The sequence below is a fragment of the Podarcis filfolensis genome (assembly GCF_964270895.1).
Source record: "Podarcis filfolensis genome assembly, chromosome: 7".
Taxonomy (NCBI): Eukaryota; Metazoa; Chordata; class Lepidosauria; order Squamata; family Lacertidae; genus Podarcis; species Podarcis filfolensis.
In genome coordinates, this window is record NC_139603.1 from 66356724 (window position 1) to 66379011 (window position 22288).

The 22288-nt window shown below is 45.5% G+C and overlaps 2 protein-coding genes across 11 annotated transcripts in view; both read left to right on the forward strand.

Annotated features, from left to right (window-relative positions):
- DPY19L4 (dpy-19 like 4) overlaps positions 1-12433 on the forward strand; it is a gene marked incomplete at its 5' end in the record, with an annotated part of 68224 nt that extends 55791 nt beyond the window's left edge. The window contains 12 exons of the mRNA XM_083624257.1: positions 80-214; positions 444-575; positions 1898-1996; positions 2318-2391; positions 3450-3608; positions 4559-4678; positions 5252-5372; positions 6074-6130; positions 6761-6843; positions 7936-8068; positions 8671-8829; positions 9241-12433. Of these exons, the coding sequence (XP_083480383.1) occupies positions 80-214; positions 444-575; positions 1898-1996; positions 2318-2391; positions 3450-3608; positions 4559-4678; positions 5252-5372; positions 6074-6130; positions 6761-6843; positions 7936-8068; positions 8671-8829; positions 9241-9405 (1437 nt within the window). The 3' untranslated portion in view covers positions 9406-12433. The remainder of the gene's footprint in view (positions 1-79; positions 215-443; positions 576-1897; positions 1997-2317; positions 2392-3449; positions 3609-4558; positions 4679-5251; positions 5373-6073; positions 6131-6760; positions 6844-7935; positions 8069-8670; positions 8830-9240) is intronic.
- Positions 12434-13558: 1125 nt separating this feature from the next.
- LOC310766483 (neural-cadherin-like) overlaps positions 13559-22288 on the forward strand; it is a 50310-nt gene continuing 41580 nt past the window's right edge. For 6 of the 10 annotated variants that reach the window (XR_014550194.1, XR_014550195.1, XR_014550196.1 and 3 more), the window contains exon 1: positions 13563-14818. Coding sequence is in view for 5 of the 10 variants with exons in the window: in XM_083622702.1 (XP_083478828.1) it covers positions 13771-14818 (1048 nt within the window). In the remaining 5 variants the exon portion in view is untranslated. Of the gene's footprint in view, positions 14819-22288 lie in introns of all 10 variants that reach the window. The other 4 variants (XR_014550192.1, XR_014550193.1, XM_083622698.1 and 1 more) reach the window with 2 other exon arrangements.

Consider the following 22288-nt stretch of genomic DNA (forward strand, 5'->3'; position numbering starts at 1 on the left):
TTATATATTTTTTCCAATCTTGCTTTGTATGAAAATAAGTACATGGTGATTAAGATAACTTCCCTTTCAATTCCCCCAGAGGTTTTGCTACCTGTTGGTGAGTGCTTCAACCTACACGTTCATGATGATGTGGGAGTACAGTCACTATCTGCTGTTTGTCCAGGCTGTGTCTCTCTTCTTATTGGACACTGTGGGTTTCACGCAGACAGAGAAGGTATTTTGGCGCTTGAAACTTACCAATTTTAATACCAGTTTAATTGCTAGCTTGCTGCTCTTCCCCTCTCTTTTTGCCTGCCTTCTAAACCCGCGAACTGTTCGTTCTGCTAACAGGCACAGATAAAAGGCTGGCAGGAAAAGTTTAAATATAGAGGACGGTTGTTTCTTGGAGCCGTGATCACCTGTTGCTTTGAGGGTCAATACCTTTTTGCTCTTCCCTTCCGCAGGTACATGAAGTGTATAAGGTCTACCTGTTTTCTCTCTTTCTGGGATACATGTTACAGTTTGAGAATCCAGCTCTGTTAGTGTCTCCACTCCTCAGCCTTGTCGCAGCGGTGCTGCTGGCAAAATACCTCCAGGTAATAACTGGGAAATCATTCGGTAGTTTTACCTCTGACTGCACTGCTGTTTCTCTCTCTCTCTCTCTAGCAGAGGTAGTGAATCTTTTTAAACCTGAGGTCTGTGTTCCACCATGGACAACCTTCCATGGTCTCTTTGTCATGGACAGGCTGGATACAGTGGAATGGTGGGAGGAACCAACTGGGGAACCCCCAAGGGAGAAAGCCCAGAGCCCAGGGATTGGTTTTGGGACAGCAATGAGTGGTCAGAGGGAGAAGAGGGAGCACACCGGGAGAAGGAAGTGTCAGAAGCTGAAGAGGTAACAGGATTTAGTGAGCAGCAAGAGCTTGTGGCAGAGAGAAGTCCAGAATCAGAAGCAAGAGAGAATGGAGGCCAAGAGGTGGAGATGTTTCAGGCTGGTGAAGAAGCCAGGATGTTTCCACCTCCAGCTGCGACAAGCTCCCCTCCCCCTTGGTTTCACAGAACCAGGAGAGGTATGAAGCGGTAGGAGCGAAGGCAGGCATGTCGGCGTAATCTCAGATGGCTTGGGAAAGACCCGGGAAAGGAGGAGACTTAGGCAGCCGTGGGAAGGCGGGGACCTTCAGAAGAGTTGCTGTGGTCATTAGGCCTGGCACTACTGAGCAACCCTTGTTTCTTCTAACTCCTGACATCTCTGCATGTGGGGCATGAAAGGCCCAAAGTGGGTGGAGTCTGAGGCAAAACTGGGTGGAGCAACCTAAGTAGGATGCATCCCAGCCATGAAAAGGGCAGAGTGTTCTGTAACATGACACATCTCTCTGTGCAGGCAAGCAAGGTCAGGGACACATTCCAGTCAGGCAGAAGCGCTTGAGGAGAGAGTGGAGAAGGGCAGGCGAGGGCCGTGTTTTGGGAAGTAGGGGGTGGACGTGGCCTGAGTGGGTTCTGAGAGGCCTGGAGGGCTCCATTTGACCCACAGGCCTGATGTTCCCTGTCTCCCTCCTCTATAAGAGCCAGTGTGGTGTAGTGGTTAAGAGCAGTAGACTTGTAATCTGGTGAACTGGGTTCGCGTCTCCGCTCCTCCACATGCAGCTGCTGGGTGACCTTGGGCTAGTCACACTTCTCTGAAGTCTCTCAGCCCCACTCACCTCACAGAGTGTTTGTTGTGGGGGTGGAAGGGAAAGGAGATTGTTGCTTTGAGACTCCTTAGGGTAGTGATAAAGCGGGATATCAAGTCCAAACCCCCCTTCTTCTTCCTCCCCCCCCCTCCTCCTCCTCCTCCTCCTCCTCCTCCTCCTCCTTCTTCTTCTTCTTCTTCTTCTTCTTCTTCTTCTATAAAGTTAATACTTTCTTGTCTGTTTTTTAGATGAATACAAAAAAGGGGACACTTCTTTCAAGGATGCTGAAAGTCATTTACTTTTATTTGGTATTCACAATAACAGTGACTTTGAATTTTGTAGTGAAGGTAAGATTTATTATTATTATTTTTTAATTAATCGTACAGGATAATGAAAGCATTTGTTTTTGGATGTTAGTTGCCAAGGGAAATAATAATAATCTCGAAATTCCTCTTCCTGCTGTGCTTTTTCTTTTTCTTAACCCGTCTTTTGAAACTCTCAACATGGCTAAGTTTTTTTCTTTTTTTTTAATCTTCCAGTAGAAAATGTGATGCTGCTAACTGAAAGATTGTTTATCTCTTGCGGTTGCAAATGTTTGTCAGATGTAGCAACAATCTGTCTCAAAAGTGTGGTGCTAACACACAATTTCCTTTCTGTTTGTTTTGCAGACTTTTATTCCCCATAAAGAAAATGAACATTTAATGAAAGTGCTTGAAGTAAAATTGGGTTTAAACATTACTAAGTAAGTCTGAAGTGATATTTTGTAAAATGCAAGGAGTTGTACATTACAATCACTGGAGGAGATTGTAATTCTCTCTATTTGAGAATCTTATCAGCTCTAACCCAGTGGCAGCTGTCCAGGATCACTAGCAGAGCTTTGCACACTGAGACGGGGGGAGTACTTGTTATTATTTGATTTTCAGTATCTTAGGGAAGGTTGATGAAAATGCCAGCCAATGTGCAGCTGTTGTGAAAGACAAATTCAGTGTTGGGAATCATTTGAAAATAAAGCTGCCGATACCGTAATGCGACCACATTTGGAAAACTGTATACTGTTCTGGTTGCTGCACTTCTAAAGAGATATTGTAGAGCTTTAAAAAGTGCAGAAAAAGGCAGTCAAAATGGGCTAGAGCAACTGGAAAGGGTACAGCATTTGGAGCTCTGTAGCTTTTTTTTTTAAAGCAAGGGAACGGGGACATGATAGAGGTGCGTAAAATTCTGTGTGGCACTTGGAGAAAGTGGATAGAGTTTTTTCTTCCTCTCAGGATACTAGAAGCTGGGGTAATCCAATGGAGTTGAACGATAGCTGTTCCAAACAGAAGGAAGTGCTTTTTCACACAACACAATAAGCTATGGAGTTCACTACCACAGGATTTGGTGAACGCCAGCAATTTGGTGAACTGCTTTAACAGGTGTTTAGAAGAGCATATGGAGGATAAGGCCAACGTAGCTGCTGTCTGCCACCTCCAGGATCAGAGGCAGTATGGCTCTACATACCTGTTGCTGCTGCCACTTAACTGGGAGGGAGAAGGGGAGGCAGGCACAGTGGCAGGAGCACCAGATAAGATTCGCGTGGTGCAAAAGCACCAGCGGAGCCATTCTGCCTAGAAAGCAGCACTGCCCTTGCTTCTGGGCTTCCCATAGACATCTGATTGGCCACTGTGGGAGCAAAGTGCTGGAGCAGACAAGTCTTTGGTCTGATCCAGCAACTGGGTGATTACCTATATTAGAAAATGCAATTGATTGGGCTTATACTGACTGGCTAAGCTCATGACTGCCCCCCCCCTTTGCAATTTATAGGAACTTCACAATCAACTGGCTGCTTTGTCAAGAGTCCCTTCAGACACCATCCCAAGACTTCTTTCTGCGACTCACTCAGTCCTCACTATTGCCTTTCTACATTTTAGTGCTAATCATTTGCCTTGTGTCTGTTGGCCAGGCCACCTTCAGGAGAATTAGGTAAGGTAACTTCTCTCTGTTCTCAACCGCATGGTCCGTAGCTTATTTATGACCTTACGTGTTAGTTGCTGCATGTAATGGCAGCCAGTAGACCAGGAGGTACCTGAGGGGGAAGGGGACTTTGAACCAGGTTTCAGACTTGTGGGACAGGGAGAAATCATCAGCAGAGAATGAGGGTGAAGGGGAGAGGCTTGAGGTAGCCACAGACATGGATAGAGAAGGAGCAGGGACTGTGTTTTCTCTGCAATACAGTCCTAGTTCAGCTCCTTCCCCCCCCCCCAACTCTCAGTGCAGGAATTAAGGATTGAGAAAAGGCTAGAACAATTAAGGTGAGTCGCAGCGTAAAAATGCAATGAGGGAGGTATAAATAAAGGGGAGAGAGCACAGAACTTTAGCTTCTGCAACTGACGTGCTTATCTGATGAGTGTGCTGTGTGCTGACTCCTTGGTTACTGAGCAAAAAAGTTAATTACTGCAAGCACTGTGCCTGGTTCCGCTTACAATGGTGGACGAAAGATGGAGGGGCTTTTCTGGCAGCCTGACAGGTTGGTGAAGAGTTACAGGTGTCTCCCCCTCCTGCTGTGACAGTCTCCCAGAACCAGAAGAGGTATGAAAAGGGCGGAGGAGAGGTTGGCTTCATGCAGGCACAGTGTCTGATTGATTGCTTGGGGAAAACCCTGGAGAGGAGGGACTTTCAGTCTCGGCATCTGATCCATGGGGCAAGACTTAACAGTTGTGGGCTGCTTTGCTCCATAGGTATGACGCTCTGCCAAATCTTTGCAGATCGTGTTCTTGCTAAAAAAAAAGTTAACTTCAACTTGCATGGTGTGATTTAATGCAAGCTTACTTCTGACAGATGAGCATAAGGAAGAGCCCCATCTTGGGGCTTGATATGGACTGCTTAGTTGTCAACGGACTCTGTGGTTTTTCTTTGTCTTCCACATGCTGCAGTGGTGAACCAGTCAATGACACAGCGAAGCTTGAGGGCGGGAGGATTGGAGAAAGGCCAGAGGTTGTGTACCATGTACTTCACACACTTTCGCTGGGATTGCTTGCAATGATGATGGAAGGGTGAGTTTGCCTAGGTTTGTTTTCCCTGGAAGTGGCAAGGAATTACTCTTAACCTGCTTTCGTTTCTTTCTGGGTGGGGATGGAGGAACTCTTTCAGACAAATATATGTGCTTGGATCAAAATGGGCTTCAATTGCAGAATCAGATTTTAACTGCAGAATAGGGCTATCTGCACCTTAGGAAACGGAGGCAAGAAGACCCCTCGGACAACCTTGCATTGCATGATTGAATAGGATTCTTATGGGTCTGCGAGGACCATTATGTACTCCTGCACCCTCTGGAAGTACCATTCTATGAAAGCAGCTTCAAATGCCTATTTTGGATGCCTCAAACAGGCTTAGAAATGGGTTTGAGTCTAAAGAAAGCCCACATAGCAGTAGTTTGCTGGAGGACGCAGAGAAATTGCTGTAGGTTTCTTTGCAGTCTTGGATGGTGTCTTTTTGGAGTTCTAGATGTTTCCAAAGCTTTTTGCTAAGGCACTTGGAGATGGTAGTGGGATTGGATGCTGTAGCAATCTCTCTTGAACAATGTATGTAGGAACTCATCTCTATGGATTTGTGTGGTGGTTTTCTAGAATGAAGTACGTGTGGACTCCCTATGTTTGCATGATTGCTGCGTTTGGCGTCTGCTCTCCAGAGCTCTGGATGACTCTATTCAAGTGGCTCCGACTGAAGGCTGTGCATCCTATTTTGCTGGTGAGTTCCTAGTTCTAGGTAATTGTATCCATGGAGGAGCTGTGTGCATGCCATCTCCACCCGCAACCTTTCCCCCACTGCATGGGGGAGAAAACCTGAAGGGGAATGATAAGCATGTGCAGCTGAATCTGCTTCCAGTCGTCCCCAATGATCAGGAACCCTGCACACTGGATACAGTGCCTATTCCATCACAATTATCTCTGGTCCTGGCATAAAGTAAGTATAGGATTGCTTTGTTAAGCTGATTAACCGACAGACAGTACAGTGGTACCTCAGTTTACGAACTTAATTTGTTCCGGAAGTCCGTTCTTCCACCAAAGCATTCTTAAACCGAGGCGCGCTTTCCCTGCTGAGGCCTCCCGCTGCCGGTGGCCTTCCACCGTTTGGCTTCCGGGGCAAAGTTCGCTAACCGGAAAACCTACTTCCATTTTTGCGGAGTTCGTTCACCGAATAGTTCATTAACAGGGCTGTTCGCAGACCGAGGTACCACTGTAGTATTTAGCACTTTTCAGTGCAATCCTGTACACGCCTACTCAAGGTAAGTCCCATTGAATCCAATGGGACTTCCCTCCATGCAAATGTGTGTATATTATTTGAGTCCCGAGTGAACTGTAGTGATAAGAAGGTATCTGCACTTGCGTAGTTGAGGACTTAAAAGAGCAAATCGTAATCTTTTATGGTGTGTCTGATTGATATTTCAGGCTCTTATCTTGAGTATGGCAGTTCCAGCTATCATAGGCTTCAGCTTGTGGAAAGAGGTAAGATAATATGACGCTCCCATTATTACTAACAGCAGTCAGCATTATCCAGTTGGAGTATTGGTTGAAGGGGACTCGACGAGGGTGAGCAGGTAGTTCATTTTCATGCTCGTGCAGTTCTCCAAATTCTCCATATGTCGCTGTGTTTTGAGATAGGCTTTTCCGACATATCTCCTTGGCCAGAAATCCGCAGCTAAAATGGCAACAGCAAAAGTGTATGGCCACTAGGTAGCACTGTGAGTCTCAAATGCAGGCCTGGTTGGTTTGCTAAAGTAAATAAATAGAAATAAAAACGAATCTAGCCCGGTGATGAGGAACTCCTAAGAAAAACGAACACTTTATATTAACCAAACATTTTATTAATAAATTGTGGATAATTTTGTTGGGAGTATTTGAGTCAAAGGGATTCCTTTTTTCTTTTACTAATGCATTATGAAGAATAAAATGGATTCAATTTCTGTCCACTCTGATGGAAGCTAGCCTAATAGTGTAGCGAAGGGCTCTTGAGCATTGATGCTGCTGCGATTTGATAGTGAAGCTAGAAAGGTGGTTTTTAGTCTGATCCCCTGCATTATTTAAAGTTCTGTAATTTGTTTTCCCACAGTTCATAGCCTTGGTGCTTCCTTTTAGTTTTTTCCTAGGATAATGGCAGAACTTTCAGAACTTCAGGAGTTTTATGACCCTGACACAGTCGGACTCATGACCTGGATCAAGTAAGCCATCCCGTTGTGCGTACTTTTTGGTGTTCCTCCTTAGCGCAGGATATTTTTTGTAACCTAAGCTGCAGTCAGTGCAGCGGTTGTTTCCCTCGCACATGCCTCTAGCCAAGCTCCATGTGGCCTTGCCACTCACCTTTTTGGGTTTGCACTCGGCACTTTGCCCGGTTGAAGAAACCTTGGTGAATTGAATGTGTGTGTTTTAACCCATCTAGATTGCATGTTTTGCTATTGGCAGCATTACAGCTGTGCAGGACCCCGTTCCTGTCGATTCCTCTATTGCGCAGCGTGGAGTGGTGTGATGTGTTGCAGCTCCGCCTATCTTTTGCCTCAGACAGCTAGATGTCTTAGACTGGCCTTGCCTTCACTGCTGCATTTTGCACCAGCTGAAGTTTCCAAATATTTTTCAGAGGCAGCCACACACAGAGTGCCGTAAAGGTAAAGGGACCCCTGACCATTAGGTCCAGTCGTGACCAACTCTGGAGTTGCGGCGCTCATCTCGCTTTAGTGGCTGAGGGAGCCGGCGTACAGCTGGTCATGTGGCCAGCATGACTAAGCTGCTTCTGGCAAACCAGAGTAGTGCACGGAAACGCTGTTTACCTTCCCACCGGAGCTGTACCTATTTATCAAGTTTGAAAGCACGTCAAAGTGCAACAAGTTTGAAAGCACGTCAAAGTGCAGGTACCTATTTATCTACTTGCACTTTGAGGTGCTTTCAAACTTGTAGGTTGGCAGGAGCAGGGACCGAGCAACGGGAGCTCACCCCGTCACGGGAATTCGAACCGCCAACCTTCTGATCGGCAAGCCCTAGGCTCTGTGGTTTAACCCACAGTGCCACCCACGTCCCTACAGAGTGCCTTATCATTCTCTAATCCTCATGGAACTAAAGAGTGGTGACTGTGGCCCAATACACCCTCTCTAGGAACAGGCGCCGTGAGCACTGCAGTCTTAAGCTGTGCAAGAGCACCCCTGGCTGTGGCTGCTATGTGGAAGCACAGCCAGGTCCCAAGAGCATTTTCAGGCTGTACTATATAATTTTATAGAATTACATAAGTGAGGACATGGTTTCTCCCCCCCCCCCCCCCGCAGAAGACAGGCTCCTATTGCTGCTGTGTTTGCCGGCAGTCCGCAGTTGATGGGCACGATCAAGTTGTGCACTGGCTGGATGGTGACCAATCTGCCCCTGTATAATGAGGAGGATCTGCAAAAGAGGAATGAGAATGTGAGTCATCTTTGCTTTGTACCATATTTAAAGGGCTTCTCACGTTTTGTAGTGTGCGTTGAAATCTTTGCTGGGGATAATGTTTCTGTTATTCCCATTCCATTGGCGGGAAATGGAAGCTGAAACTTGCTCATGTATTTTGAGTACAAGCTGAGAAAGTTAGAAAGTTAAGTTCATTCAAATCAACAGAAATTTAAACTCCACACTGTATTATTGTTGCTGAGGATTCTTCCAAGTGGAAATAAAAACCATTTAACTCAATGGGGTCTGGCGTAAGTCTGTGTAGGATTCAGGAGTAAAACTCACTGATTTTTACCATGTGCCTAATTTACACTTGATTGCACCCTTTGTTTACTGGCCTTAGTGGCTCTGACCCAAATATCTCTGTGGAGTTCAGTCTATGTTTTTTTGCCTCTAGTTCCAATGTGGAAGTTGATCAGCCGTTTCACCCCTATAGAGAAGGATTCTTGAGGGTGACTGCTTTTGTTTGACACATGATGAAAAGTTTTGTTTAAAATTCTTGCATTAGAATTGTTTCCCCCCCACCCCATTAATTAATGAATAAGGTTTTTAAATTTCGATTGCACATTTGAATCCTACAGATTTTTCAGATCTATTCCAAAAGATCAGCTGAAGATATTTACAAGATACTCATGTCATACAAAGCCACCTATTTGGTTATAGAGGATTCCATTTGCAATGAGGTGGGGCCTGTGAGGGGATGCCGGGTCAAAGACTTACTGGATATTGCCAACGGTCATGTAAGTAGCACCTCAAGCTTCTGTCAAAATTCTTTTGCAAGTTTCCTTTTAGAAGGCATAAAGTTTCAAATATGATTATTTGAATATTATTCATCATAGAATAATTGAGTTGGAAGGGTCATCAATCCCCCTTCAATGCAGAAACTAGGTCATACATGACACAGGTAGCTTGCATTGAATTTTCTCATATGGGATAATAGATTCCGTGCTGTTAATGAGTGGCTCCTACATTCTACAATATACTTTTAGAAAGAATTGTTGCTCTACAAATGAAATGTTCCTCTCTCTCTTCTCCAGCACAGCTAGACTAGCGTTGTTGACAGTTTCGCAGATCATGAAATTAAGAATCAGTTAATGTCAGTCCTTTGTGTGCATTGAATTAAAATACACATTTTCCTTCTTTCTCCCCAGGTGTATTATGAAGAAAACGACAGCTATGGCTACTCTAAATATGGACGGTTTTGTCAGGAGATCAAAATGAACTATTCTCCATATGTGAACTACTTCACTCGAGTATACTGGAACAGATCCTATTACGTATACAAAATCAACACTGTGATATCCTTCCAGTCCTGAGATGTCATTTTGAAGACTGACTTGAGTTGGCAGAATTCGTAAATGGGAAGAGGTCATTTACGAACGTACTTTTTTATATCCCATATACAGTATAAACACACACACATACATCCTTGAGAACATGCAAAACGGTACCTGACTGGAATACTGCAGACAGACTACAGAACAGCGAAAGAGAGAGATGCTGCAAGGCCATGCGAGTAGAATATGGGACTGTCTTCCATATTTTAAAATACCTCTTCCCAGCTTTTCCAGTTTTAACCTTATTTTAATGTGCATTGATTTTCTTTTTTTTCATTGTTTATAGCAACTGCTGCCTTTAAGTAGTTTTATTTACTTGGTTAAATATAAAAAAAGGAACGTGTAAACCTTCTGGGCATGATCCTGAAGCTATGCATATTTATCTGGGGTTGTGGGAGGATATTCAGTCCTTTTGGGAGCGGCAGGTTCCCACCATTTTTTTTTAATGAATGGAAGTGGAGCAGGAGGGTTTGGAGATTGCTGGAAATTATTCGGGTTGGGTGGGGTATGAGTTGTATACAGGGTATTGCTTGGCTGAGATTGATTCTTGTTAATCATGGTTGCTAGCTATGATCTGCTTTCTGGCAGATCTGTCATTGATCTTCAATGGGGCACAATTTTACCCTACATTTGTTGAAAGACTATATCCTAAGAAGGTAGCACACAGTGGACTACATGTCTTTAAAAAAGAAATCGGTGTCCCAAATAAGAGTTTACTCTTAATATGTACAATTTTCTTTGAAATGTGTAGATGTGTTTTAGGAATATACATCCAATATTATGATGGAGACCTTCTGATTGTTTCATATATACAATTTAGTCCCTAAACAAGAGAGGGCTTGGAGAGGTTTGACTTAACCATTTTGCAGAACTGTGCGTCTGCTTAAATATGATGGATGGGGTTAATCACTTTGATCTGGTTTTATAGCCTTGTTAAAAGTTATTTCTTGAATTGGATTTTAAAAACCACACACTGAAGACCAAGCTGATAACTTTGGGTTGTTTAAAAAAATTTAAATATTGTTATGGGACCTTAGCAATTTCTCTTCACGTATTTATGCTGTTGTTCTTGGTAATCTTCTTTACTTTTCTGTGTGTCCCCTCCTCCCATCCCTCTGAGTTTGATATTTATGGTCTTTCAAAAACAACAACCCCGAAGAGTTTTTTTTTTTTTTAAAGTGTGAGCTGTGAGAGCATTCCTTCCGGGCTTCACGGAAAGCCTTCTATCCACTGACTAGAACTAAAATTCCAGATGTTGGCATTTTAATTCAAGGTACACAAACATGAGAATAACCAGGCAAAGCAGATTTAGTATGTGTATATTTTATTACACACGTTATGTGTGGTTCTCATTGCTGCCTATTTTATGCAGGTCAGACAACTTGGTTGTAATATTTTGAAGAGGAATTCATTATGCAGAACTCCAGCTCATAGAACTTAAAATCATATTGGTGTTATGATTTCTGAAAGGGTATATATTTTAATGTTGAGTGATTGGATGTAAAATGCCTTATGACAGTAGCCTTGAGATGCATTCACTTCGACAATGTCTGTATCCGTGAGGTTTTGTTTTAATGCTGCAGTCATTCTCTGTGTTCCTTTGCAAATGCAATTATGCCTCTGCATTGAAAAAAAAATTCTGATGCTGCAATAAATTGCATCAGATGCACTTACCTTGAATTTACTGCAAGGGAATTTATGTTTCAATACTGTTTTGTACTGACTGAAGGGCTGCCCGTTTTGACATGTTTCCGGCATCAAATACTCCACCTCCCTTCACCAGGCACTGCTATGGTGTAATCACCTTTGATTTCTATGAGGCTTCCATGGAAAAAGATGCAGGTCATGCAGTAACATCAATATGTCTGGCCAGCTCTAATACAATATCATTAATGGAGGTAAACCAGCAACCTCTATGGTAGTCTCTAATGTTCATGAATTCCACTCCTAACTATTGCACTTCTGCACTGGCTGAATCACTTCAGCCCTAACAGTCTTGCTCAAAATGCAGTTATATCTCCACTTCTGAAACGGGCTCCTTTTGAGTATTTACTCCAGTGCTGAGTAACTTTGAGCTTGTCCACACAGTTGAAGATGAGCTTGTTTTCCAGCCTGAAATTTTGTTTTATATGTTGTTTTGAGCATACAGCGCAAACGCCCTTACCCCTGATTTTTAAGTAGTGATGCTGCTTACCCGTATCCCACTCCTCATGCTTGAAGAGAAATGAAATCTGATAGCTCTCAAGTTCCAGAAACTTATTACAGCAACAAGGGGTGGAAAGCGCCGCTCTGCTAATAGAGATGGAGGTACTCCACCTGGAAGTCCCCTGCATGCCTGTAGAGAAGAGGGAAACAGGACATGGTGGGAACAAGCATGTATTCCTCCCCACAGTAGCCAATGGGAAGGTAGAAGAAAAAAGCTACCCCTTGCCCTGTCCACGGCACAATCTCAGGACAATGGATGAGGACAGCTGCTATTCTCCCTGCCGCAAATGTGCAGTAGGATTGCTCTGTTTTGTAAGCTTTCTCTGTGAGTTGTGGGACCTTTTGAAATCAGATTTGCAGCTGTGGAAGGAGGAGGTGGTGGCTCTCATGGCCTCTGGTTAGATAAAAACTTCACAAACCGTGATAGTGTTTTTTCCCCTATAGAGAAAAAAGTAGCAAAAAAATTAAAACTGCAAAACTAATGTTGGTTATTGGGCTAGCTGTTGAATAGCCAGAAGTGGGAGGTAGATGAGGTCTTTTTATTTTTATTAGTTGTGCAAAATGCAGCATTTTCCTAACATTCCCTGAGGACTTTGAAGGCGGTATTTGGAAAGCTTATAAGCATCACTCTAATTAAGTGTTTTTCGGGCATAACCTGTTATGGTTCTAATGAATGGAGAAATAACTAGTCCTTTAAAAAAAAAAAAAGCATTCAAACCTCTTGCTGTCAATGTTGCAGTCCAGTTGGAACATGTGCCTTGTAAACCTTTTTTTATTAAAGAAACAAACTCTAACCTCTGCACATTTTGTTGATTCTTTTTATGTCTAAAATCCACAGTTGAATTTCAGTAGGGACAAATGTCAGGTTCTACACTTAGGCAAGAAGAACTAGCTGCACAAATATAAGATGGGGGACACCTGGATTGCCAGTAGTATACGGGAAAAGGACCTAGGGGTCTTAGTAGACCACAAGCTTAACGTAACAGTGTGATGCAGCAGCAAAAAAGCTGCTGCTATTCTAGACTGCATCAACTGAAGTACAGTGTCCTAATCAAGGGAAGTAATAGTACCACTCTATTCTGCCTTGGTCAGACCACACCTGGAGTACTGCGTCCAGTTCTGGGCACCAAAATTTAAGAAGGATATTGACTAGCTAGAATGTGTGCAGAGGAGGGCAACCAAGATGATCAAGGGTCTGGAAACCAAGCCTTAGAGGGAATAGTTGAGGGAACTGGGTATGCTTAGCCTGGAAAAGAGGATACTGAGAGAAGATGTGATAGCCTTCTTCAAGTATCTAAAGGGCTGTCACATGGAGGAAGCATGTTTTCTCCTCCAGAGGGTAGGACTGGAAACAACAAGAAAGGAGATTCCGACTAAACACCAGGAAGAACTTTCTGATAATAAGACCTGTTTGACAGTGGAATGAAAGGTGATTGACTCTCCTTCCAGGAAGGTACATGTTCTGGGTCCTATGGAGCAGTTGCTGCAGCCTGAGCCATAACCTGAGACTTCTGCACTGAAGGTGCTGCTGCGCTTTTCGCTTCAACCCCATAGCTGCCAACTTTCAGATTTGAAAATAAGGGATCAGCAGCCTCGAAAATAAGGGATCAGCAGCTTCATCTGTCCCGGGGACAGTCTACGGGATAGCAGCGGGAAACAGCGCTGGAATAAGGGAATTACCCGCAAAAAAAGGGAAGGTTGACAGCTATGTTCAAGCCCCTCTTGGTTCTAGGAGACAGCGAGGCGGGGGACGGTGGCCTACGGACCCGTCTCTTGGCTGAACTTTCTCCTCTTCTGCGACATCTGGCGCGCCTTCCCGTGTCTCAAGTCTGCCCTGACTCTTCCTCCTGCCTTGCAGGCGGCATCACCCCCCCAAAATCACTGGTCATCGCTTCTGCGAGAGTGGTCTGTTTGGAGAAAGCGCGGGCCGCTTTTTCACACCATCGACCCACACGGAACAAGTTTCTAGGCAAACGGATTCCGCCTCCTCTCATCCGATTGGCGGCTCTTGAGCGGAGGGTGGAGCGTCCGTCCCGTCCATCCCTCCACGTGGAGTCGGCTGTGCTGGCGCGCAGTCTCGGGCTGCTGGAGAACTTGCCCCGTCTCCGGGAATCGCTCGGCGCCGCACCGAGGGGGAGAATGAGGGACTCGCCGGCCGGGGCCCGCCGATGGCTCCTCTTCCTCTGGCTGGCGGCCGGCTCGGGCGGCTCCCCGTGCCGCTGGCCCGCCTCGCCGCGCGCGCTCTGCTTCTATGGGCAGGTGCCCGAGAACAGCCCTCCGGGGACGCGGGTGCAAGGGCTGCGGGTGCCGCTGCGGAGGCTGCTGCTGCGGGCGCCGACTCCGGGAGCCGGCTGGGCCCTGGAGGGCGACGGCGCCTCGCACTTCGCCCTGCAGCTGCTCCCGCCCGGGGCTCCCCGTCGGCGGCCGGCGCTGCTGCTGCTTTTGCGCACGGCCGAGCGCTTGGACCGGGAGGCGCGCCCGCGCTACAGCCTGTCGCTGACGGGCCCCTCGAGGGCGGCGCTGCTGCTCCGGCTGCGGGTGCTGGACCGCAACGACCACCGGCCTCGCTTCCCGCGGGGCCCCGCGCCGCCCCTCGAGGTGGACGAGCTGGCGCCGCTGGGCTCCGAGGTGGCGCGCCTGCGCGCCCTGGACGCCGACGAAGGCGCCAACGCGCGCCTCACCTACCGCTCGTGGCCCGGCGCCTCTTCCGAGCCGGGCCGCCGCCTCTTCGTGGTGCCGCGCAGCGGGCAGGTGCTCACCGTGGGCTCCCTGCTGGGCCTGCGCCGCCTCAGCCTCTGGGTCTCGGCCCAGGACCACGGGCTGCCCCGGCCCTTGCGCAGCCCCGCCAGGCGCCTGGAGCTGGCCGTCAGGAAGAGGACGACGACGGCCGCCGTCCAAGGCGCTGCTCCGTCGCCGCGCAAGGCTCGCGCCCTGGCCGCCTCCTCCAGCCCCAGCTACAAAGTCCGCGTCCCCGTCGGGGCGCCTGCGGGGGAGCTCATCTTCACCGTCCCGGACACCCGCTACCAGGAGGCCGGCGGCAGCTGGTTCGAGATGGTCTCTCCGGCCGCGGCGGGGGCTTTCCCGGTGGAGCTGGACAGGGGCTCCGGCCGACTGTCCCTCGTCCGGCAGCTGGAGAGGGGAGGCCGGACGGAGGTGGTGGTCAAGGTGCATCGGATAGACGGGCAAGGTGAGGCTGCCTCACAGGTGGGAAGCCTGCTAAGTCGTGGGGGTCTGAGCAGATGCGGTGACATTTTAGGGGTTTTAATAAAAACAACAGGTATAAGCCAGTCCTTTACTCAAAGTATATCTTTTGGGGTTGTCGACACAGAAATTTAAGGTAAAAGTCACAGCGATGCAATAAGATTGAGAATAATAAAGCCATCTAACTATCTAAATGCAGCATATTCTAAAATGCTTGAGCTTGATGCTGAACGAAACACAGTGTTAGGTGCCAGGTGTGGGTTGTGTGGTAAATTGTCCCATGTGGTCAGAGAACTGCTTTGCCACTAAGGCTGTTCTAGTTGCATAAGCAGCCCAAATGATTTCTTGGGATAGCAATGTTTTTGTGGTGCTGTGGGAGCAACACCGAAGCAGCAGGTAGACTGAAAGATTGGTGCCTGCATTCATGTGATTATTTCAAAAGAGATGCTGGAGTTCACGGACTCATTCCCTTTTTAATTATTTTGATTTAAAGCATATATTGACTTGTGTGGGAGATTGCATACCTTAGAAATTCGTCAAGCATGTAAAGAAACCTACTGAGCAGAAATTCTGCCTCCTAATTCTTCAGACTGGTGATACAGCTACTCTCCATAGATGAGTCTTGTCTCATGCTTCAAACTACACATCGTGCTCAAGTGTTCGTAATTTTGCTCAGCCTTTTTCTCAAATGAAAATGGTCACAGGTCTGGTGGATGGGAAGGAGGTGATTCACTCTTTCTCCTTGGCCCATTTCTCTTGATGGGAAAAGTACACAATCCTTTCATGTTTTCCCTTTGGAGAGAAGAAAGACATGGGAGAGCAATATTTGATTAGAAAAATGGTTTGAGAGGCTCTTCCACCTCCTCCCTCATTTCTTTGTTTGAGATTGCAGCCTTCAGAGGCTGCTTCTTATTTTAAAAGAAAAAAGTCAGGACAGGTAAACACAATGTCACGCTGTTTGATCCCAGATGGCAGACATTTTGATATTTCTTCAACTTTGCATTTTATAGTTTAGCTGTGTGAGTTCATCATTTGTAAAGATTTCAGCAGTTTGGCGCAGAATATTGAGTTATGGTGCAAACATTCACAAGCAAACAAGACATGCTGAAGCACATTTCAAGCTGTACATCCTATTATCCTTGGCAAACAGTGTGTGGACTGAGGGATCCTTCCTAACCAGTGTGAAAATGGTTGCTTGTTTGCACAAAACGACAGTTATTTCAAATATGCAGTTTGCTTTTGAATAAATGCAGCTTCCTTTCTAAAGAGAGAGGTCATTAAACAGGTGCAGCCGCAATATCTGAAAGTGCAATATTGATAATCATTGCTTACATTCCTTGACTGCACCCCCCCACCCCCGTGAAAGCACAGTGATTCAGCCTCTTGAGAATATTGTTTCTTTTTTTTCTGGGGGGGAAATTAAGTTTCTAGTCTTCAAGATTTATAAGATGGAACTGATTGTGGTCGAGCAAGTCTCTTTATTATGACTAACCAAAATGTCACAAAAAGCGCACAAGCTCTTTGAGTCTAGCAAAACTCTTTATCATGCTGGATGTTAAGCAAAGTGGAAAGGACGGGGAGCGGTGACAAGAGAGCTGGTTTGATTTTGAAGCCACGGTGTCTGGATTTTCAGTAGTGGCACCTTCCTTCTCTAAGTAGAGGCAAGTGCCTACATCAGGGATAGCAAGTTTTCTGCCCTCCAGATGTTACTGAACTACAACTTGCCTGTTGACTGTGCTGGCTGGGGCGCCTATGAGTTACTCTTGCTATCTACATGCAGGTGGTACTGTTAAAGGGTGTGTTATTGGTCATAGAGATTGAACATATTTAGATACACTTTGTATATGTGTTCTAAAGCTTCCTCCTTGTTTCCCATCCCTGGGCTTCAGTGTAAGTTGAGGTCTCACACTCACAAGGGCTAACAGCACATTTATTTATTTTTGGTCATATGAAGAAGCCAGTTGTGTTCTCAAGGTGCTAACACTGTGCCTGTTGCAACAGGAATGGGTAGCCTGTAGCCCTCCAGATATAGCAGTGTCAATGGCTAGGGATAATGGGAGTTGTATCTGGAGGGCCACACTGAGCTGTGGAGCATCTCCAAGTGCCTTAGTTTCCATCTCATATGACTTTTTCCATTGACATACCGTATTTTTCGCCCTATAGGACGCACTTTTCCCCCTCCAAAAATGAAGGGGAAATGTGTGTGCGTCCTATGGGGCAAATGCAGGCTTTTGCTGAAGCCTGGAGAGCAAGAGGGGTCGGTGCACACCGACCCCTCTCGCTCTCCAGCCTTCAGGAGAGCCCCACCGCCAGCCCCACAAGCTCGGGGGACAGCGGGGAGGCAGAACGCCGCCATCCCGCTGTCCCCCGACCTGGTTTGGAGGCTGGCGGCAGGGAGAAGCCCGCTTCTCCCTGCCGCCAGCCCCACAAGCTCGGGGTACAGCGGGGAGGCGCAGCCAGGCTTAGCTGGCTTAGCTTCGCGCAGCTCTCCGCAAGCCGTGGGAGCCCGGCCTGGGCTCCCACGGCTTGCAGAGAGCTGCATGTTCTGGGGTCGGGGGAAGCTCGGGCTTCCCCAGCCCCGCGCCTTGGGGGGAAATAATTTTCCCCCCTTTATTTCCCCCCCCCCAAAAAAATTAGGTGCGTCCTATGGGCCGGTGCGTCCTATAGGGCGAAAAATACGGTAATCTAGACAGTGTCTTAATGCAGGTTTGATGCAACAACATCTGGACGTCTTTCCCATGCTTACTGTGTACATTTCTGTTTGCAAATGTCATGGATGAGGGCATGGTAACAGAGGTCAAGCCATTTCTCCATCTGGTCCAGTATTGTCCTCTCTGGCATCAGAGTCACAGGCAAATGCTCTTTCCCACCAGCTGCTACTTGATCTCAGGGGCTGAACCTGGGACCTTCTCCATTCAAAACAGTGACAGAGAACCTCTGGCCCTCCAGGTGTTCCTAGGTTCCAGTTCTTACCAGACCCAACCACCATGGCCAATGATCGTAGATGATGGCAGTTGTGATCCAAGAGGGCGACAGGATCCTCACTTCCTGATGTAAACCGCATGCTCTACTACATCCCTTGAATGTTTTAAATAGCTATTTTTAACTGTTTGGTTCTTTTTGCAAACAGCTTTGAGGTTTTTTTCTTACAACCAAGTGGTGAAATGTATAAATATTAAAATATTGAGCTGTGGTTCGCCCCCGCACCAGCCCCTCAAATGGTTTAGTCCCATCCACCTCCACTGCATTAAAAGTCCAGACAAGGCTTTTTGTGCAGACTTGATCTAGCTTATTAAGTTATAAGCAGGCAAACCGATGAAGGGTATTGCTGTGTTAACTTGTGAAGCCCACTGCACAATCGGCTTGCTGCTCTTTTGCATTGTTGTTCTTTAAAAAGAGCTTATTATGATCTCTGCCATGATCCTCTTTGCAAAGCTGTGTTCTGCTTCATCCTGTGCCCGATAACAATATCGACAAGACAAAACGCCTCGGGGTGGAAATAATTCCAGTGATCATGTAGGACAAGGTCATAGCCACACTTCCTTTAGAGCAGCTGTTCAAAATTAAATTACATTTGGAAATCTTCAAAATAAAACATGCTGGAAAAATGTCTGTGTGGTTGCTTATAACTGTTAAGCAGTTCCAGGAACTATTAAGTTTTACAAATGCACTCGGAAGAATTGGCAAAAACCAACCCATTGGTGGCTCTTGCGATGGTGCAATACAGTGGAATGCCAAGCTAGACCCAGATGTATTTTATGACTGCGTGGAGCAAACATCCCTTTACCAACATCCATTATGTGGACTATAAAGATGAGGAAGGAAATGTAAAGGGAATTCTGTAATTTTTTTAGTGCCGTTCATTTGAGTAGGATTACACTTAAACAGACAGTACAAAGTCGCCCTGTGTGGTTGTTACTTATTTATTAGACTTGTTGATCCCTCGCTACCCAGAGGTCTCCGAATGATTCACAGCACATTTAAAATATAAATATAAATAAGCTATATAATGAAAACGGAATAAAGCAACTCCCATAATCACATGTTGAAGAAGTGATCTCTCAACTTCAGTTTCCTACCTATAAAATGGAAATACACCTAGTGCATAGAATTCTTTAAGGATAAATTAGTTCAGGCAATGTTATTGCCCACCATGGATATTATGAAAAAGTAGGTTTGATGCTTTGCTGTCTCTGGTTTTGTTATTTTGTATGCTATTCTCGTCGTCTTTTAAGGTTTGTGTACATTGCTCTGTCATCTCAGAACACCCCCAGTCATGAATGGCTGTAAGCTTTCTGTGCATCCTTGTCCCTGGGAGTCTAATTTAGTCTGTGGGGGTCCCAATTAGCAAAGGAAACAGGTAATTATAAAAGCCAATTTAATCTCCAAATTAGTCTAAATTTTTAAAGATAGGAAAATACAAAATCCATTAAATTCCCAGGACTGCTTCTTTGTACTGGTCGTTATTGCTTTCCTTTTCTTCCAGTATAAATCCATCCTTTGTGTCCTTTCCCTTGATCTTGCTGAGGCTCTTGGTGTCTGCCCTACTTGAGAGACAAAGTGACCATAAGCTGCATATTGAACCCTGCCACAGCTTTATGAAAGCGGAAAAAGCACCTTTTGTGAGCGTTTGAGAGGAGTTCCAAGCGCTCTATCTCCTTATTTCTTAGCAAAATGGAAAGCCTAAAAGAGCAGGGTGTAAAAAAGGGAAGAAAGTTCTGTGTTTCTGAAGGGTGGCTGCTCATTGTCCTTTAACACTCTGTATAACAAATCAACTCATTTTATGTGTAATATTTATCATAGTGCCCATAACGGATGTTCTCTGAGTGTTAAAAGTGTATATTCTAAAAAATGCACTTTTCAGATAGATCAAACACAGAGTTAAGTGCAATGAAAACCGATTTGAATTAAAATGGAACTAAATTAAAAATGGTCCACATTCTGCCAGAGGAATTTACCATATTTTTTGCACCATAACACTCACTTTCTTCCTCCTAAAAAGTAAGGGGAAATGTCTGTGCTTGTTATGGAGGGAATGCCTACGGGTGGCATGCCTACGGATTTTCCTCTTCTAAAAACTACGTGCGTGTTATGGTCGGGTGCGTGTTATAGAGCGAAAAATACGGTAATTTTCATCAATTCACCCAGAAGTTATAGGAACGACTTCAGAGATATTTTTGAACTATTTCAGTGAATTTGTTCCAAGCACTGGCAGTACCTCACATGATGAAGGAAATATATGTCTCTTCTTTAAGCAGCTTACGTTTATTTGTATACTTTTGGAATAAGTTGGTGGGACGAAAGTGTAGCAGCAGTGGTTTGCATTCAGTTTTCAACACTTATTTTGGTTTAAGTAAACTTGCCCAGACTGGGCACGTGTGGTTTAAGTAGGTAGTAATATTCCCCCCCCCCCCGCACTCTTCTGTATCAGTTTGGCTTAAACATCCTGCTGATTTTGTGTCTTGCCAGATCACTTTCTTCTGGTGACAGATCAGTATTGACAAATAGCTTGGCTGTAACATCAAGCTGTTTATGTCAACGGAACAAAATGTTGTGTGGTCGTATTGATTCAGCACTAGCTGAACGCTTTTGTATGTCTGATCTTTTTTTTTTTTTTTTTTTTGTCAGGCGGGGGCTTGGCTGAAAATCGGGAGCCAGGGAGGCACATTTCGTAGTCTGTAAAATGCTTGTCTGATGTAGCACTGATGTTAAGTATTTGGGTACTTCTGGATTTTTGGCTAATAGCATGTAACATTCTGAACGCAAGACGGTAATTTGGTTGGCTTTTGTACCATTTGAAAAGCGTGTCTTGAGCACTAAACCACAGGAATTGTTTCTTCACCAAAAGCCCCGTCAACACAATCATCAAAGTTGGCAGCATTGTGTAGGTAGCCAGCCAGTGGGCGCCAAATTTTGTCCTCACTCAGGGCACCATATTACCAAAGTCCTTCCCTGCAGAATGGCTCAAGTTCAAACATAAGCCAGTTTGCATCGATTGCTATAGCTTGTTATCCTCTGGCTATTAAGTGACCTATGTGCAAATTAGTGGGTGAGCTCCGTGAGTGGTTTCTGAGAGCTTGTTTGTAAGCTGTAATGATGGGCTTAATGCCTTGTGGGGTTTTTTGCATTGCAGTGGGATTATAAATCTGTCACTTACTAACTTCGGAAGGTGGTGGACTCTCCTTCATTGGAGGTTTTTAAGCAAAGTTTGGGTGGCCATCAGTAATGGGTGCTTTAGTTGAGAGTCCTGCATTGGACTAGATGACCATCTGGTTCCCTTCCAGCTCTACAATTCCTTGAGCAACAGGGAGGTTGTTGTCAGGAGCTCAGCCTGCACTTGAGTAGGACCCTGGCAGAGACACATACCCGACTGGCATGTTCTCTCCCTCCTGGTCGATCGTTCGGGAGCTTCATTAGCTTTCTTCTGCCCGATCATCACAGCGACCGATGCCAACAGACACCGGCACACTTAGGGATCCACAGAGTCTTTGCAACTTGCGTGACAGACCTCAGCAACTCAGCATTTTGGCTAATCTACTTTATTTACATATAAACATGCACGGAGCACTGCAAAATGGCTCCCTCTCTCTCTAGCATCAGACAGCAAAGAGAAAGAACAAAGGATAAGAGTCCCACTTCACGGAACACAGTAACACAAACATCCTGTCTCCGTCACTTCCCACTCTGTGGAGTCAAAACATACACCGTCATGCGAAAGACAAAAATCCCATGGCTGCAGTCATGGAGCACGAATTCTAACAGTTCTCTCCCCGCCCCCCCTCTGCCCCCCCAAAAAATCCCACCGTTGGTTTTGATATTCCTTGAAACAGTCCCTCTTCTGATCAAAATAAAAACGGGAGTGGGGCTTTCAGGAAGGAGTATAGGTGGGAAATAATTCAGCACTCACTCCCTGCCTACCCCATTTCCTTATGAAATTCTTTTTCTTACACATGCAATTTATAGTTATTCAGTAGCTACCTATCTTCTGTACATTCTAAGATGCCCACTGAAATACATGGGGTCCTTCCTAGCAGTCAAAGGAGTACATTAAACCAAGACAAAGGATTCTTATCACACCATTTGTGTTAATTAGCTGTCCAATTAATTAGCCAAGATATTGGTGCTATATATGACTGTTCCTGACAAATGATTTTTTGTGCTGTTACAGGTGTTAATACAACCATCTTGGCAGTTAACCACTAATCTTCTGCTGTAAAAGGTTGAAGATGTGCCTGCTGAACTTAAGCTCTAATGATTACTGACAGCTCCCACCTTATCATGTTCTCCTGCCAGCTAATAGTAGCCCTAGGCGATACCTGGTTCTCAACATCACAATATATAACCAGCTAAATATATTGATATCACAATATATATCTGTGGTGGTGGAGGGCCTTGCTGGGTCTCCCTGCACCTCTCTGTGTAAGCTCCCAAATTCTTATTTACTTACTTATTTTTT